This window comes from Pipistrellus kuhlii, unplaced genomic scaffold (genome assembly GCF_014108245.1).
Source record: "Pipistrellus kuhlii isolate mPipKuh1 unplaced genomic scaffold, mPipKuh1.p scaffold_m20_p_27, whole genome shotgun sequence".
In the NCBI taxonomy this organism is placed as follows: domain Eukaryota; kingdom Metazoa; phylum Chordata; class Mammalia; order Chiroptera; family Vespertilionidae; genus Pipistrellus; species Pipistrellus kuhlii.
The window spans coordinates 2,753,954-2,772,045 of NW_023425526.1; the positions used below are offsets into that span (position 1 = coordinate 2,753,954).

The 18,092-nt window shown below is 46.4% G+C and overlaps 1 protein-coding gene across 4 annotated transcripts in view; it reads left to right on the forward strand.

Moving 5' to 3' along the window:
- Window positions 1-1,674: 1,674 nt before the first annotated feature.
- Window positions 1,675-18,092, forward strand: part of SNRNP200 (small nuclear ribonucleoprotein U5 subunit 200) — a 30,411-nt gene continuing 13,993 nt past the window's right edge. For all 4 annotated transcript variants that reach the window (XR_004990734.2, XR_004990736.2, XR_004990735.2 and 1 more), the window contains exons 1-19: window positions 1,675-1,831; window positions 2,233-2,396; window positions 4,427-4,598; window positions 5,463-5,655; window positions 6,372-6,427; window positions 9,806-9,904; window positions 10,458-10,610; window positions 10,713-10,812; window positions 10,966-11,102; window positions 11,628-11,711; window positions 11,800-11,973; window positions 12,241-12,378; window positions 12,590-12,745; window positions 13,247-13,417; window positions 15,342-15,535; window positions 15,753-15,876; window positions 17,001-17,150; window positions 17,363-17,473; window positions 17,845-17,976. Coding sequence is in view for 1 of the 4 variants with exons in the window: in XM_036454032.2 (XP_036309925.1) it covers window positions 1,787-1,831; window positions 2,233-2,396; window positions 4,427-4,598; window positions 5,463-5,655; window positions 6,372-6,427; window positions 9,806-9,904; window positions 10,458-10,610; window positions 10,713-10,812; window positions 10,966-11,102; window positions 11,628-11,711; window positions 11,800-11,973; window positions 12,241-12,378; window positions 12,590-12,745; window positions 13,247-13,417; window positions 15,342-15,535; window positions 15,753-15,876; window positions 17,001-17,150; window positions 17,363-17,473; window positions 17,845-17,976 (2,553 nt within the window). In the remaining 3 variants the exon portion in view is untranslated. The remainder of the gene's footprint in view (window positions 1,832-2,232; window positions 2,397-4,426; window positions 4,599-5,462; window positions 5,656-6,371; window positions 6,428-9,805; window positions 9,905-10,457; window positions 10,611-10,712; window positions 10,813-10,965; window positions 11,103-11,627; window positions 11,712-11,799; window positions 11,974-12,240; window positions 12,379-12,589; window positions 12,746-13,246; window positions 13,418-15,341; window positions 15,536-15,752; window positions 15,877-17,000; window positions 17,151-17,362; window positions 17,474-17,844; window positions 17,977-18,092) is intronic.

The window sequence follows — 18,092 nt, forward strand, 5'->3', positions numbered from 1 at the left end:
CTCTCTCTTGTCTGCAGCTTCCTCAAGTAAGTACCTGAACTACTCTATCTCTAAAGCTCTTCCCAGTCCTCATGTCCTATGGAAATTGCCAAATCCATTTAAATTACTAAATGGAGGATTAAGCTTGGTAGAGATTGCTTAGAGAGGAAAAGGAAAGATGGGGGAATTCTCCTTTTCCCCTGGCTTCAGCTTCCCTGGTTCGATTGTGAGCATGAGCACCACTGCTACAGAGATGAGGAGCAGAATCCCAGAAGTACTTTTCAGACCCTTTCGGTTCAGGTGGGTGACCCACAGCATTACCATGGGATGTCAGTCTTGAGGATTCAGATTTCAATAGCCGTCAGGGAATTCCCACCGTGAGTCAGGCACTTTTTGGTGCTTTTAAACACAGAACCTCATGTAATCACAACAGTCCTGTGAAGAGAGTTTTATTGGCTCATCTTTTTAAAAATATTTTTTTATTGGTTTTAGAGAGGAAGGGAGAGGGAAAGAGATAGAAACATCAATGAGAGAATCACTGATCGGCTCCTCCTGCACACCCCCTACAGGGGATCCAGCCTGCAACCCAGCATGTGCCCTTGACTGGAATCTGCATCTGGGACGCTTTAGTCTGCAGGCGGATGCTCTATCCACTGAACCAAACCACTAGGGCTATTACCTCAATTTTAAGGATAACAAAATGATGCTTATCCAGAGACCAGGTAGCTATCTCAAGGTCACACAGCCAGGAAGAGTGGGGGTGCGTGTAGAGCCACAAGGATGACTATCCCTTGGAAGGTCCAGTTAGAGATGGAAAAATCTGGTCAGGACTGCAAACTGGATGCCTACAGGGACCAGGCAGGCAACACCAAGGAATGAGTGTCCAGGTCTGAGAAAACAGGAGCAGTGGCAAATGCTCATCAGCACTGGGAGGTATGCCATGTAGGAAGGTGGGTCTCATGTGGCCAGTGTTGATTTCTCCCTAGATGCAGGAAATCCAGATTTTGTGTTTAATATCCCTTTCCCCCCCTCTTCTTGGTTGTCATGGTGGTAGTGGAGGAGGGACAGAGTTTTCTTCCAGTTCTTTTTTTTTTTTTTTTTAAATATATTTTATTGATTTTAGAGAGTGAGAGGGTGATAGAAACATCAATGATGAGAGAGAATCATTGACCGGCTGCCTCCCGTACACCCCCTACTGGGGATTGAGCCTACAACCCAGGCACGTGCCCTTGGCTAGAACCCAACCTGGGACCTTTCAGTCCACTGGCTGACGCTCTATCCATTGAGCCAAACTAGCTAGTGCCAGTTCTTAAATATAGAAGAGAAACCCAAAGGAAGACATCAGTTACACACACTTACACTACATTCATTTGATGGCTTCTTCAGCTTCCAGCCGGAAATGGGGATAAGGACCCTTCCCTGCATGCATAATCCCAGCTAGTGGCCAGAAAGAAAGTGCTTGAGTTAGACGGGAAAGGAGGCCTACGTTTGTCCTGAAGTTAAGAGTCTTGGGGTCCAAGGCCGGAGCTCGAGGTGGGGGGAGAGTATTGGTCCTGGGTCCGCTCTGGCACAAATGATCGGACTCTGAGTCCGAGGTTCCGGCTTCCGGGAACGGGAACAGGCCTCCTGCAACGCCGGGCTCCGGCCGAAGACACGCCCTTCCGCACTTCCGGCACGCGACCCGGAAGCGGAAGGGAGCTCGTTTCTCTTTGCCTCCGGCGCGTCTTCCCTGCGTTGGTCTGCGGAGTAGAGCTCTGAGCTTGCCGTTTGGGAGAGCAGATCGCGGAGCCCCAGAGCAGCCGCCGCCATGGCGGATGTGACCGCCCGGAGCCTGCAGTACGAGTACAAGGCGGTGCGTGGGGGCTCGCGGAGGGCGCGGGCTCCGAGCCCAGCGGGGAGCCGGAGGCTGGGGAAAGCGGTTTCAGCCTGAAGGCCTAGGAGGACCACGAAGGCGGGGGGAGATCCGATCTCTCAGCGCTGTACCCGCCCCCTCCCAGATGTCACCCCCAGCATGCCCAGCACTTTCCCAGGGTGGGATGGGGCAGCGTTAGGAGCCGCATTGGTCTACTGATTTGCTCGCCCTTTGCTCACGCGCTCTCTCTCCTTCAGGAAAACATCTTTCTATTTCGACTAGTGATCATCAGTGCTTAGTCGCTCTGATTTTTATTTCCTTTGTTATCCGCTGGTGTACTTGTGATGTAGGAATTGGCTTTGCTCACGTCGGAGCTTTGATAATATTGTGATCTGTTTCAGAACTCGAATCTTGTACTCCAAGCTGACCGTTCTCTCATTGATCGGACCCGCCGGGATGAACCCACAGGAGAGGTGCTATCCCTGGTTGGGAAGCTGGAGGGCACCCGGATGGGAGATAAGGCTCAGCGGACCAAACCACAGATGCAGGAGGAAAGAAGAGCCAAGTGAGTACTCAGGCGAGAATGATTTTCTTTATATGCAAAGACCATCTTCCTTTGAGCAATTGAGCAGCATTTTTGCTGAAATGCTGGGTACAGGATGAGACATCCGTGGCATTAAAACAACACAGTGAAGGTGAAAACAGCATACATTTAGAAGGCCATAACAAGTGTCCCTTAGGGGAAAACAACTTTTAGACAAAAGTATTTGCTGTCCCTTTTTTCTTCTCTTTTTTAAGGAAGTTTAAGGAAGATGGCGGAATTCACCTTATGCCCTTCTTTTAAGTAATTTTTAAAAGTGATTTAAGTGGAAACAAGTGTTTGCAACTTATCAGGTGTAAATGACCCTATGCAAACAGCAGCCAGCTAAAACCCTGAGTGATACTTGAGCTTTGGTTTGCTACCAAAACTACTCAAAAAGTTAGTTTATATTTGGCACAGTACAATTTATCTAACTCTATACAGTTTTTTTACAAGGTGTATATGAGAAAAATCTCTAAAATCAGTTAATGCATCAAATAAACTCTATGGTCTTTGGACATATAGAAAAATAAAATAAAATCCTATTGTCTTCAGCAGCCTACGAACAAGAGTTTCTGAACATATGGACAAATCATTTTCCAAATGCACCCTTGATTGTAGTGTTGCGAGTCCATACACATGCAATCAGTACTGAATCCCAAATACATTAAAAATAGGAAAAAATTTTAATTTGTTTAATGCGGAAGAAATTCATAGTACACTTTTATCTTTGATCTGTCTTCTTCCCATGATTCTCTAAATCAGAGGTGGGGAACATCTGGCTCTGGGGCTATTTAAGGCCCATAACATCATTTCGTCTGGCCCTGCCAAGGCAGTAGGAGTGAGTTTATTAAATGTTTGGCCAAGCATAGCAACCTAATTTTTAAGTTGGTAATTTTGTATGTCCTGAGAATGATGCTATAAGTATCCAATGGCCCTTGGCAGAAGAAAGGTTCCCCAACCCTGTTCTAAATCATGAAACGTTATGTATAAATATATGGATATGTACTTAGATGTATTTATAGACATATAGGTAAATGACATACATAGAAGCTATTGAAACATCACGTTTCTAGAGTTTGCTTTACCATGCTGTATAAATATTTCAATATTTTAAGTCATTCTGAATTATATAAAAGGTTTCAGCACAGTAAGAGGATATAATGGTCATTTTTCTCTAGTGAAAAGATAAATTAAAATCATTGTTATAAAATGCCCCCAGGAGTAAATAGAGAAGTCAACACATTTGAAATTTTAAACTCCACATACCCAACCCCAGTTCATTGCTAATTTTATTTATTTGTTTATTATCTTTATTATTGAAAGTATTACATATGTCCCAAGGGCTGAGGCCATGGCCATTGCTGGTGCTGACAGGACACTGACCACCGTACAGGTGGGGTGGAGTCCCAACTTGTAGACCTTTTTCTAACATATGCTTTTTTGGTCCATAGAGAGATTTTAATATTCTTTCTGATATTTTCAAGACCCTTGCTGTTCCCTTGTCTCAGTAACATTTTTCTTCCATTACTAACTTCCCACCACTTCTTCCTTCTGCTGTTTTCCATTTTCTACTTTTATAAAGTTTTTAAACTAATATTCAAGCATCCATGGTATAAATAACAGGTTTTTTGTTATTTTTTACTTTTTTGGAGGATATGTTTTAAATTTAAAAACTCATTCTATTCCATCTCACCCCTGTTTTTTCTCCTCCCATGAAGTCTCAAAAATTTGTAGGCTCAGTTTTGATTAAAGTAGTTACGTTTGAAATAAGTTAATGCATTATTGGTTCTACTTTGCAAAATATGACTTCTTTACCCATTCTGTTATAATTTGTTGGGACTCAATGGCAGTAGATTCCTTTGGAGCTACCGTTGCTCTGGTTAGAAAGTTTTCTGAAACACCAGATGTTACCTGTGTTCCATGGAGCTGGGAAGGAGAGGGGTGGGGCCTGATAGTCCTGCCTTTGGGAGGGAAGGTCCTGCCTACTGACCATCTCGCTGTGTGTCCGTTAGGCGAAGAAAGCGTGACGAGGACCGGCACGACATCAACAAGATGAAGGGGTACACGCTGCTCTCGGAGGGCATCGATGAGATGGTGGGCATCATCTACAAGCCCAAAACCAAAGAAACCCGGGAGACCTACGAAGTGCTGCTCAGCTTCATCCAGGCTGCCCTTGGGGACCAGGTGAGGCAGCCAGAGGGTGACGTCATGGTTCTGGAGAGGGAGAGAGTGACAGCGGGAAGGAGCCAGGAGACCCTTGTCTGTAGTGTCCCTCTGAGGGCTGTGTCAGCTTGCTGAGACTTACTTTATGTGGGATAGCACTTTGCATGTCTTCTGTCTTATAGTCCTCATGTTAGCTCTATGATTAGGTGCTGCTAACACTCGTTTTCAGTTTTATTGAGCAGAGATGTGAGGCAAAGAATAGTTATGTGATTTCCCCAGGTCACAAAGGTTGTATTTGCAGAGCCAGGTTAAGAGCCCTGTAGTCAGTGCCCAGAATCTGCTCTTAACCCCAGTGTATGTGTGTGGTGAGATTCAGGACCTTTATGAGGCTCAGAGAGGCTCTGGTGAGGCGGGTGCTAGAGGAGGTGAGGACAGAATTACCAAAAGTTTGGCGGGCTAGAGGGAGATCTGGAGAAATATGGCAGACTAGCGGAAGTCATGTCCTGCTTCCTCAGACCACCATATTTTTTATTTAAATATATTTTTATTGATTTCAGAGAGGGAGGGAAAGGTGGAGAAAGATATAAATATCATTGATGAGAGATAATAATAGATTGGCTGCCTCTTGCATGCCCCCTATTGGGGATCAAGCCCACAACCATAGCCCTGACCGAGAATTGAACTCTTTGTTCATGGTTTGATGCTCAACCACTGAGCACACTGGTGGGCAATGGTGGCATTTTTCATTAATGTTAATGAAAATGATCAGAACCTCCTATACAGGTTTTAAGGGGGTGTGACTAGTTGTCACATAAAGCTGGACTGTGGTGTGGTGCCTCTCTGTTCTAAATGTTTTTATTGTTTTGTGTGTGTTTTTGTGACCAGCCACGTGATATTCTTTGTGGGGCAGCTGATGAAGTTCTAGCTGTCCTAAAGAATGAAAAGCTTCGTGACAAGGAAAGGAGAAAGGAGATTGACCTGTTGCTGGGGCAGACAGATGATACCAGATACCATGTGCTGGTGAACTTGGGCAAGAAGATCACAGACTATGGCGGAGACAAGGAAATCCAGAATATGGGTAATCGAGCTTATGTCCTGCTCATATTAACTGACTGATGATCCCTAAATGTGGCCTTCTAGCTTCAGTCATTAAAACAGCTGGATGTGTCAGTTCCCATAACCTGTTTGGTGTGTTTTGAGGAGTTATGATTGATGCATACCGGAATCCTGATAACAGAAGCCATTTCTTACTCTTTTATTATATAGAACATTAGAGGCCCAGTGCACGCCTTCTGGCAGTCTGGGGCCCCTTGGGGGATGTCTGCCTGCCATGGAGGCAGGAGAGACTCCAACCAACTGCAGCCATGCTTGCCAGGAGCCTGGCTTCTGGCTGAGCGGTGCTCCCCCTTTGGGAGTGCACTAACCACCGGGGTGCAGGTCCTACATTGAGCGTCTGCCCACTGGTGGTCAGTGTGCATCATAGTGGCCTGTTGTTCCGCCATTCGGTTGGTTTGCATATTAGGGCTTTATATAGGATGGGATGGGGAAGGGGGATTGGGCAGAGCCTGGGAGACTCAAGTGGTTGAGCAGGCAGAACAGGTCACATCCAAGGCTGGCTGGTCAGAGCAGGCTTCATTGTTGGCAGTACGGATGACTCTCTTGTGTTGATCCTTAAGTGTCTGTGAGTCCTTAGACCCACCGACATCTGTCCTGAGGAGAGTCGTGCATTTGCGGAGAAAAAGCGCTCTATAGTGCCTCATTCATTACTGTTTCTCTAATCCCTCCTTGTTTCAGATGACAACATTGATGAGACCTATGGTGTGAATGTACAGTTTGAGTCTGATGAGGAGGTGAGTGTAAAACAAATGGACCTAGTTTATTCTTGTTTTTTGAAATTATCATCTTCAGGTTTTATAAAGCAAATTAAACTTATAAATCAATGCAGTAATTTAAAATAAACTAAGTGCATCAGCAAAAAGAAAGATATACAGTGGTGCCTCGCATAAAGAACGCCTCGCACAGAGAACGCTGCACACAACGAACTTCATTTCATGATTCATACAACGAACTTCGTTTCACACAACGAAGTCGCCCGAGCTTCCACGACTGCTTCGCCCGAGCTTCCACGATCGCTGCCGATGTATTGCATCCTTCCGCGCAGGCACTGCAGGCAGTCGTTAGTCACTGCGCTTAACTTAAGCACGTATCGCGGCAATCGTTCTTCATTACGAATTAAATCACGCACGTATCACGGCAGTCGTCCTTTTAAGTTAAACTCAATATTTTTTTTATATCATGGCTTCTAAAAAAAGCAGGAAGGTGATTTCTGTTGAAATGAAACAGGAAATAATTAGAAGGAGTGAATGTGGGGTAAAACAGTGTGACCTCGTCAAAGAGTTTGGCCTCAGCAAGACCACCATTTTCACCATTTTGACAAATAAGGATGCAATCAAATCAGCCAAAGTAGCCAAAGGAGTATCAAAACTATTTCATGAAAAACATAGGTCTTCAATCCACGAGGAAATGGAGAGGCTATTAGCGATTTGGATTAAGGACAGGCAGGTGAAAGGTGACGTAACAACCCAAGATATTATCTGTCACAAAGCCAAGAGAATTTATGACGATCTAAAGAAAAACGTCCCTGGAAGTAGCAGCAATCAAGATAATGAAGAAGAATTCAAAGCCAGCAGGGGGTGGTTTTTTAGATTTAAGAAAAGGTGTGGAATCCACAGCGTTACTATGCATGGTGAGGCTGGCAGTGCTGACAAGAAAGAAGCAGAAAAGTTCTCTATTAACTTTCAAAAATGTATTAAGGATGAAGGATACTGCCCACAACAAGTGTTCAATGCCGATGAAACGGGTCTTTTCTGGAAAAGAATGCCGAGCAGAACCTTCATTACAAAAGAGGAGAAGAAATTGCCAGGACACAAAGCCATGAAGGACAGACTTACCCTTATGTTTTCGTCTAATGCCAGCGGAGACCTCAAGATCAAACCTCTATTGGTTTATCACTCTGAAAATCCAAGAATTTTCAAGAAAGATAACGTTATTAAGTCCAAACTGCCCGTCCATTGGAAGTCCAATCAAAAAGCCTGGGTGACCCAAGTTATCTTCAACGAATGGATTCTGGAAACCTTTGCTCCTGCCATGAAGAAATTCTTGCTGGAAAAAGAACTGCCGCTCAAAGCCCTTCTGATACTTGACAATGCCCCTTCTCACCCAAAAGACCTAGAGGAAATATTGCAGGAAAATTATCCTTTTATCAAGGTGCAGTATTTGCCACCAAACACCACATCCATTCTTCAGCCAATGGATCAGCAAGTTATTGCGAACTTTAAAAAACTCTACATTAGAGCCCTCTTTAATAAGGTGTTTGAAGAATGCGAGTTTGGTGGAGACAATATGACTGTCCGAAAGTTTTGGAAGGAGAAATTTGATGTCCTTATGGCAATACGACTTATACAGAAAGCCTGGGAAGAAGTGTCACAAAGGACCCTCATTTCTGCTTGGAAGATGCTTGTGCCTTCGTGGACCCAGGAAGAAGCAGTAGTTGATGACACAGAAGTGGTGAAGGACATCATCACAGGTTGGAATTAGAGGTAGAGGAAGAGGATGTAGAGGAGCTTATTGAGGAACAAGAAGAAGAGCTGACAACTGAAGAGCTTCAAGCACTTCTGGTCCAGCAACAGGACAATGCTCAAAGGGAAGCGTCATCTGATAACGAGGAGCAACAATCAAACAATCAACCAATCCCAACTGCTGACATCAAGAACATCCTGGTCAAATGGAAAGCAGTTCAGGAGTTTACCAATGCCCACTATCCGGATTCAGCTGAAGCAAACAGGATCAACGATCTTTACTCCGATACTCTTGTCCGTTATTTCCGGCAGATGTTGGAGAAAAGAGAAAAACAAACGACTTTGGACAGGTTTTTCATGAAACCATCGGCCAAAAAGCAGAAAATGGATGAAGATGTGCAAGATTCGGTAGACTCTACTTAGTCTGTCTTAAAATTAAAAAAAATGTGTTTTTTTTTTTTTTTTTAAATTATGTTTTTAGATGTATCTAAATAAAAATAATAACAAAAAATTTATCTTTTTTTTAATGTCATCTTAGCATATTTTATGCTACAGAACGAATTATTTTTTTTAACATGTATTGTTACGGGAAAACGCGTTTCACATAATGAACTTTTCGCATAACAAACTTGCTCCTGGAACGAATTAAGTTCGTTGTGTGAGGCACCACTGTACTGAAAGAGTATGCTGCCACATTTTAACTACATTTTAATCTTATTGTGATAATGTCCCACCGGTCAGTGCTCTGTCCTACTGCCAGTTTCAAAAGATGTACATTTGCCCAAGAGCATGGGCATGTTTTGTATGGTTGCTTTAAATAACGGTTGCAGTAGCCACTGAGGTTTATGACCTAATCATAATTGCTTGACTATAACTAATAGGAAACAAGGGGGCTCTTGAAAATCTTTGCAAAGTTTCCCTAGATTTCTCAGTGGTTGGGTTTGGCTCATGAAGGGAAAATGCTGGCCTTGGAATATATCCTAGGACGGGAAGAGGGGCAGCACAGAAGAGTGGGAGAGAGCACCAAGCTGGGAGTCAGGAGGTCTGAATTTTGGTCCTGTATGTTGGGCAGGTCATTTTGCTTCAGTTTCACTATCAAATGTGATGAGTGAAATAGTTGACTGCTAAGCTTCTTCCTGCAGTACAAGTAATATCGATAGAATTTCAGAGTTTAAGTAGCAATGCTTTGCTTGTAGATCTCATTCATCTAACAAATACTTATTAAGTACCTGCTTTAAACATAATACTGTGCTGAGTCCATAGTGTAGTGTGAGTCTGTGTGTAAGTAAAGACGAGTGAGCATGCACTTCCGGATCCAAGCATGCTTCTGCAGAGCTCGTATCTCCTGCCAGCTGCTAGCTCCTTTTTACATACAGTAAACTGACTGTGTGTGTATGGGGACCGTGGCCCAGTTGGTTGCCTTTGTGGCGGCCTCCAGTGAAAAGCAGAAGAGAGAGTAGACGCACCTTATGAAGCCATGCCACGAGGACTTAGGTACTTGCATACCGAGGTCATCCCATTTAATGGACTCTGGGTAAGGCTGGACCTGGTCCCAGTTGTGCTAACCAACCTTAAGTGACTCGGGAGAGGTTCTGTGGTGATGTCAGAATCCGCTCCGAATCATGGGTTGGGTTTCGGCTCTTTCCACAGGAAGGCGATGAGGATGCTTACGGGGAAGTTCGAGAAGAGGCATCCGATGACGACATGGAAGGGGATGAGGCTGTGGTGCGCTGCACCCTCTCAGCTAATGTGAGTATGGTCTGCTCTTGCCCCAAGTCTGCAGGCCAGGTCCTTCCCATATCGTTTATTGAGCTCCCTTTTTATTTCATTGTTTGTTTTTAGAGAGAGAGGAAGGGAGAGGGATAGAGAGAGAAAAACATTGATGAGAGAGAAACATCGATCATCTTTCTACACTCCCCCTACTGGGGATTGAGCCTGCATCCTGGGCATGTGCTCTGACCAGGAATCGAAGTCGACCTTTTCATTCCTGATCATGCTGAACCATTGGGCCACACCAGCCAGGCTTGAGCTCCTTTTTTATAGTGTGAGCTGTAATAAACATTTATGGTCTCTGTTTCCTTATTTGATTTTAGTCAGTCAACCTCCCTCCCAGGGGCATGTATTGATGGGATATGTTGATGAGTTTGGTGTGTTTCCAAACTCAGGATAGCAGACTTTTCTTTCCCCGGGAAAGCTCTTTCCAGAGCTGGGCTGCAGGTGGCGGGTAGCGCTCCTCTGCAGGGTGATGACGAAGTAGTTGGGCAGACAGTCGTGGTGAGCTCAGTGCCTGGTGCTTGTGCAGCTTGTAGCCTCTGGTGAGCTGATGAGTTCTAAGAAGAAGGATTTGCACCCTCGGGACATCGATGCGTTTTGGCTGCAGCGGCAGCTCAGTCGCTTCTACGATGATGCCATTGTATCGCAGAAGAAGGCAGACGAAGTGTTGGAAATCTTAAAGGTATGGCCAAGGTCATATATTTGCATTTAGAGTATCTTTGGGGATGGACAGTGTATGGAGCAGATGTCTGCGTCCTTAATCGTGGTGTTATCTTCTCTGCAGACGGCCAGCGATGACCGGGAGTGTGAGAACCAGCTGGTGCTGCTGCTCGGTTTCAATACGTTCGATTTTATTAAAGTGCTGCGGCAGCACAGGATGATGAGTGAGTCACAGTGCCCTTCTGTAGCGGCGAGCACGTGTGCCTGGGGCTGTTGTCATGGCTTCAGCGTGTGTTTTGTTCATTTCCTTTCTACCCCGAGGCTTAAAGTTGATTTTATTCTCTGCCTCTCACCTTCTCTTCTTTTGCTGTTGACAGTTTTATATTGCACCTTGCTGGCCAGTGCACAGAGTGAAGCTGAAAAGGAAAGGATCATGGGAAAGATGGAAGCTGATCCGGAGTTATCCAAGTTTCTTTACCAGCTCCACGAGACGGAGAAGGAGGATCTGATCCGGGTAAGGGCTGGGCTGGCTTTTCTGTCTGAGTCTGGAGCTGGAGTGTTTGGTTTGGAAAAGAGGCATCAGTTAGAAGATAGCAGCATAAAGCTAAATGCCTCCTAACTGGAAGATGAAGAAGTAAAGTATTTATATCTAAATGTTTTGAGGTTTGTCAGTGGCACAGATAAGAACCGACAAGTTCACACTGTTGTGGTTGGGAGTCCAGCCCTGCGGGCCCTTTCCTGTTTGTGCAGTAAATCATGGTATCTCCTAAAAGGAAAGGAAAGGACGTGTGTTTGCTGAAGAGGGAGAGCCGTCAGTGCTGAATGGCTGACCGTCTGCTTTTGAAATCCCACATTATGCATTGTTGCTTTAAAGCTGTTTCTTGTTTCCATCATCTGGTGGCCCCTGGGGCAGGTATCTGAACATAAGGGCTGTCTTTCTGGTTTGGGATTGCTGGTCAGCAACCATGAGTCAAACTCGGCTAAGGAGGGACTGAGAAGTGGTCATAAATCACTGATCCTTTTCTCTTTCCCATTGCAGGAGGAGCGGTCCCGGAGGGAGCGGGTGCGGCAGTCCCGCATGGACACCGACCTGGAAACCATGGATCTGGACCAGGGCGGGGAGGTGGGTGCTCGGCCCTGTCCAGGCTGTGGTGGTGGAAGCGCCTTTGCTCGGCCTCCTCACTTTGTTTTTCTGTTTTTCCTGCTGTCAGGCTTTGGCTCCGAGGCAGGTTCTGGACTTGGAGGACCTGGTTTTTACCCAAGGGAGCCACTTCATGGCCAACAAGCGCTGTCAGCTTCCAGATGGATCCTTCCGGCGCCAGCGCAAAGGCTACGAGGAGGTGCACGTGCCTGCTCTGAAGCCCAAGCCCTTCGGCTCCGAGGAAGTGAGTTCCTTGCTTCTCTCGGTTTTCTCCTCAACTCACCTCCCTTCCTGTCAGGATCTCAGCTCATTGACCACATGTGGCCTTGTCTCGTGGACAGTTTATTCCAGAAGTGGAAGCTTTCTCATTCTGATTTTGAACCAGGGGACAATACTGACCCCTCTGGTCTGGCCTCCGGTGGGGAGAGCTCAGGGACCTTGCCAGGAGATGTGGTCCTGGAGACCCTGCTCAGGTGCTGCCGGGTGAGTGGAAATATCTTTCTTCTTCCAGCAACTGCTGCCAGTGGAGAAGCTGCCCAAGTACGCCCAGGCCGGATTCGAGGGCTTCAAGACACTGAACCGGATCCAGAGTAAGCTCTACCGGGCTGCCCTGGAGACAGACGAGAACCTGCTGCTGTGCGCTCCCACGGTGAGCACTGCCGCTGCCGCTTCTTAGGGGAATGTGGTGTCTGATTTTGGTGGCAAGAGGGTTCATCTCCACCCACACCCCCAATTCTTCGTTCTTTGGTGGAGGAGATGTTGAGTGGATGATTAAAGTTCCGGACGTGCTCTAGTCTGTTTTGGTGGTAAGTCCACAGGAGTAAGTAAACGGGCCTCCTCATCCCCGGCCTCTGTCGCAGGGCGCCGGGAAGACCAACGTGGCCCTGATGTGCATGCTCCGCGAGATCGGGAAGCACATTAACCCGGACGGCACTATCAACGTGGACAACTTCAAGATCATCTACATCGCCCCGATGCGCTCCCTGGTGCAGGAGATGGTGGGCAGCTTTGGGAAGGTAAGGGTGGGCTCCTCCCGAAGGTGCTGCCGGTGTCAGGGCGTCTCTGCAGTGCCTCAGCTGGCGTTTCCACTTCAAAGGTGGTACTTGGCCCAAGTACAGCGTGTTTCTGTACCAAGAATGTCTTTGGCCTTTTCTGGCCTTGGCAAGGTTGTGTCATCTTTCTGTCACCCTGTGCACAGCAGTTTTCTCCCGTTCTCCTGGGCACTGTGGGAGTAGCTGTGTGGCCCTCGTGTGGCGGGGTTGATAAAGACCTGCTGCTGCCAGACCAGGCCCTGTGGTTTGCACCTTTCCATTTCCCCTTGTGTGTGGCGCTCCCGGAGAGCCTTGCTTCACTTGCCCAAGTGTAAACTTGGATTTGTTCTTAGGTTGATCTAATTCACCTGCTGTTGCCTTGATGGGTTGATACCTACTGCCAATGCCCTGTGCCAGACTTCTCAGACAGTTTGGTGCCAAGGCCCCCTGCAGGCATTCTTGCCTGACCTGCCTTTCCTCCACCAGCGCCTGGCCACATATGGCATCACTGTTGCAGAACTGACTGGCGACCACCAGCTGTGCAAGGAGGAGATCAGTGCCACTCAGATCATTGTCTGCACCCCTGAGAAGTGGGACATCATTACCCGCAAGGGCGGGGAGCGCACCTACACCCAGCTTGTGCGGCTCATCATTCTGGTAAGCAGGGGCACTTGTCTGGTTCAGAAACTGGTCTCCAGTCACTGGCCTTTGTAATGACCTCTGTTGTCAGCATTGCTTTTACCATTAAATGAGAGTCGGCACTTCAGTGAGAATTTCCCAGTAGGTGATTGCCATATTATTCTTTATAACTTTTTGTTTCTTTTTTTTTTTATTGATTTTTCACAGAGAGGAAGGGAGAAGGATAGAAAGTTAGAAACATCGATGAGAGAGAAACATTGACTAGCTGCCTCCTGCACACACACCCCCCCTACCCCCCCACTGGGGATGTGCCTGCAACCAAGGTACATGCCCTTGACCAGAATCGAACCCGGGGCCCTTCAGTCCACAGGCTGACGCCCTATCCACTGAGCCAAACCGGCCTCGGCTCTTTATAACTTTTTTATGTTTGAAATATTTTGAGAGATATGTAAACAGACAGAGGAAAAACTAATTGTGATCTCCCAGAACATCAAAGGACTTTATAAACAAATAGTCCGTTCCCAGAGGGAATGAGTGAGGAGTCAGGATATTGTGTTCCATCGAAGCAGAAGTGCCCGGACCAATGCCCGAGTGTGGGTGTGGTTTACGTTGTCTGGGAAAGCAGAAAGGAGAGCTCACGTCATGCTCGGTGATCCAGAGGAGGGCCGGCAAGCTTTGGCTGCTGGTTTTTGTCTGTTGGAACATAGCCTTTTATTTTAATTTTAAAATTTCTTTGTTGATTAAGGTATTACATATGTGTCCTTATTCTCCTATTACCTTCCAACCCCCCATTTATGCCCCCATTCCCCTGTTGTCCACAGCCTTACTTTTAGTTGAGGTAGTGTTTATAGCTCCTTTTGTGCTGCCATGATTGAATTGAGTATTTGTAACGAAGTGTGGCCCATAAGCCTGAAGTATTGACTATCTGGCCCTTTAAGGAAAATTTTGCTGACTCCTGCTTTGGAGCCTCATTACTCAGTCGTCGTCGTCTTTTTTTTTTTTTTTTTTTTTTTTTTTAATATATTTTATTGATTGTTTTTACAGAGAGGAAGAGAGGGATAGAGAGTTAGAAACATCAATGAGAGCCATCGATCAGCTGCCTCTTTCACACCTCCCACTGGGGATGTGCCCGCAACCAAGGTACATGCCCTTGACCAGAATCGAACCCGGGACCTTTCAGTCTGCAGGCCGACGCTCTATTCCCTGAGCCAAACCGGTTCCGGCTGCTCAGTCTTTTTTTCTCCCTGGCTCCTCAGTCTTGTTAGAAATACAGTCCTGCCCTAGTTAGTCTGGCTGAGTGGATAGATTGTTGGCCTGTGGACTGAAGGGTCTGGGTTCGATTCCAGTCAAGGCCATATGCCTGGGTTGCTGCCTCAATTCCCGTGGAGAGTGTTAAGGAGCCCATCATTGATGTTTCTATCCCTCTTTCCCTCTCCCTTTAGCTCTGAAATAAATAAGAAAATATTTTTTAAAAAGAAATACAGAGTCCCTGCCCCACCCCAAAGTTACTGAAATGCAGTGTGATTTTAATAAGGTCCCCTGCTGCTTTGTGTCCAACCCGAAATGTGAGAAGCACTGCCCTGTGATCCGCCATTTGATACACAGTGAGGGTGAAATCTCACCAGAGGTGAAGTCTTATTTGATATAAATGTGGTTTGATCAGAAGCTTCCTTTGCAGTAAAGAAATACACCTCTGGGTGAAGTATCAGGTTTCCTTGTAGTAAAGCATTGTTTCACTGAAGTATGGCCAAGCAGCTCACGGGAGAGCATGTTATTTCTGGGGGTGTTTCAGGGTAAATTTTGTCTCCTCATTGGTTTATCCAGGCTTGGGATCCCTTTTCTGGTCTTTATGTGGCATACTAGGTGTGTACCTACAAAATGCGACTGCTCTGAGGAAAGCTCCATTTCTCCAGTCCTAGAGGTGCTCTCTCTCCTTTCTCAGGATGAAATCCACCTCCTCCATGATGACAGAGGTCCTGTCTTGGAAGCGTTGGTGGCCAGGGCCATCCGGAACATTGAGATGACCCAAGAGGAAGTCAGGCTCATCGGGCTGAGCGCCACTCTCCCCAACTACGAAGATGTGGCCACGTTTCTGCGTGTTGATCCTGCCAAGGGCCTCTTCTACTTCGACAACAGGTATGAGAAGAGAGGGGGAAGTTTAGCCAGGTGACCTTCCTGTTGTCTTTTCCCTTTGCCAAGGAGCTCCGTTGGATTGGGTTTAGGAAGGGCCTTTGGGTTTTGATGTGGTGTAACCTGAAAAAGAGGAGTAGAGCTCCTGGGCAGTGAAGAGGACCATTTATTTTCTCAATATTTTGTGCCAGAAGCCTCATTTGTCTAACTGTTGGTCTTCTAGCTTCCGCCCAGTGCCTCTGGAACAGACCTATGTAGGCATCACAGAGAAAAAGGCTATCAAGCGTTTCCAGATCATGAATGAAATAGTCTACGAGAAGATCATGGAACACGCAGGGAAAAATCAGGTGTGTGTGTGGTTTCTTATCATTTTTTGAACTCTGTTCTTTCAAATTCTTGGTTTACTGATAATTAGACAAGATTGACAAAGATAAAGAGAGAAGACACAACACAAATCACCAATATCAGAAATGAAATGGGATATTACACAAACTTTTGCCATTGAAAGCATAATAAAGGAATACCTTGACCACTTTTTGCACATAAATTTGACAATTTGGAAGAAATACTCCATTTTTTTCAAAACTACCAACTACCTGTGCTCAGACTTTTCAGTTTGGTGCCAAGATGATATAACTTAGATGACAGAGGTAATCTGACTTGTGCTATAAGCCATTAAAGAAATTGAATGGGTAGTCTAAATTAAACTCCCAGAAAAGAAATCCCCAGGTGCAGATAATCAGTCTGTCTCTGTGTGACCCAGGGTCCTTCCATAAAAGAGCTGGGCGCTTATGCTAAAAATGTAACACAGTCAAAGTGAAGATGACAGCTAGTGGGAGGGAGCATTTGACTAGAAAGTTGGATGTAATTTTTTAATTGAAAACTGACATCAGGCATGTTAACCAAGACTGAAAACTAAGTAAAAGTAACAGGTTATGCATTTGTTTTTGTCTGACAAAAAGCATTGCATTTAGGTGAGGAGATGAATTTAGTGAAGAGGCATGTCTTTTCTTGGCACTAAATACTTGGAGAACTGTATTTCCTAGAAAATGGTGCTCGTGTCGTCCTGCCCGTTAAAGAAATTGAATTTATAACGTCCTTCTATCAAGGGCAGTGCCCGTCACGTCATGAGTATTTAGCTATTGTTTTGCAGACACGTGCTTCAGGTGGCTTAGAATCTTACCAGGTGCCTGGACACAGATTCTTACTTGAGATTCCTGGTGTGCATTCTCGCGGTGTGTAAACTTGCTGCTAATGATGTTGCTGGCAGTTTGGGTTCCCAGCGCAGGACTCTCACTGGACTGGGTGGTTCATTCTCTTAGGATCTTACAGCCACGGTCAGGCTTCTGAGCCAGTACGTTCCTGCCGTGGCTCCTCTGGCCCGCGGCTTCTGGCTTCTGCTGCTGCAGCCTCTGCATCTCGCTGCTGTGTGAGCTATGACTTGACTGTGACAAACCTGGTTTCCACTTAGGTGCTGGTGTTTGTCCACTCCCGGAAGGAGACTGGGAAGACGGCCAGGGCCATTCGGGACATGTGCCTGGAGAAGGACACCCTGGGTCTGTTTCTGAGAGAGGGCTCCGCCTCCACAGAAGTCCTTCGGACGGAGGCAGAGCAGTGCAAGGTGAGGAGAGATAAGCCGGCTCCTCCCTGGAACTAGCTCAGCCGAGGTGTCCAGGGCTGCACCGGGTGCTGCTGTGTCACGCAGTTAGGTTGATTCTCAGCATGTGTCTGTGTGGTGTAGGTTGAGGGGGGAGGGCTCGTGGGAGGAGACTTAGTCCTTCTTGGGAGAGCCCCCTGTGAGGTTCCTCTCACCGCCTGTTCTCTGTTCCTCAGAACCTGGAGCTGAAGGATCTGCTGCCCTATGGCTTTGCTATTCATCATGCGGGCATGACCAGAGTGGACAGGACACTTGTAGAGGACCTTTTTGCTGATAAACACATTCAGGTGAGGGCCGAAGCACAGACTTCAGAGACCCGAAATGTCAAAGTCTGTGCCTTACACTTGCACCTGTTTTTCGTTGTTTGTGGCAGGGCCTTCCTTGTCTGCTCCCTCTCGTGGAGCCTGAGCATGTGATTGTCTAGTAACCCTAAGTTGATTACTATAGGTCTGTACTTCTGCCTCTTAGGCATTTCTAGGAACTTCTTAGGTTGCTTATTGACTAGATGAGGTGCCCAAGGAGCCCTTCCTCTTTATTCTGGCCTCGCACTGACAAGGATGGGCCACCTCAGTCCTGCTAGAAGCTCTGGGGCTGGTTACCTAAAGAACTTGGCGATATTGACCTCTGTTTTCCTTATTACCTTGCTTTATCTTTGTAGGTTTTAGTTTCCACAGCAACTCTGGCTTGGGGTGTGAATCTCCCCGCACATACAGTCATCATCAAAGGCACCCAGGTGTATAGTCCAGAGAAGGGGCGCTGGACAGAGCTGGGAGCACTGGACATTCTGCAGGTATGGATCTTTTGTGTCTGTTCTGGGTTGGGAAGAGTACCCTGCATACAGAATGCAAGGATGCTGGAAATATGGCAGATGGCAGCTGAGGAGAAGCTTGGAATCCCTTCCAGCAT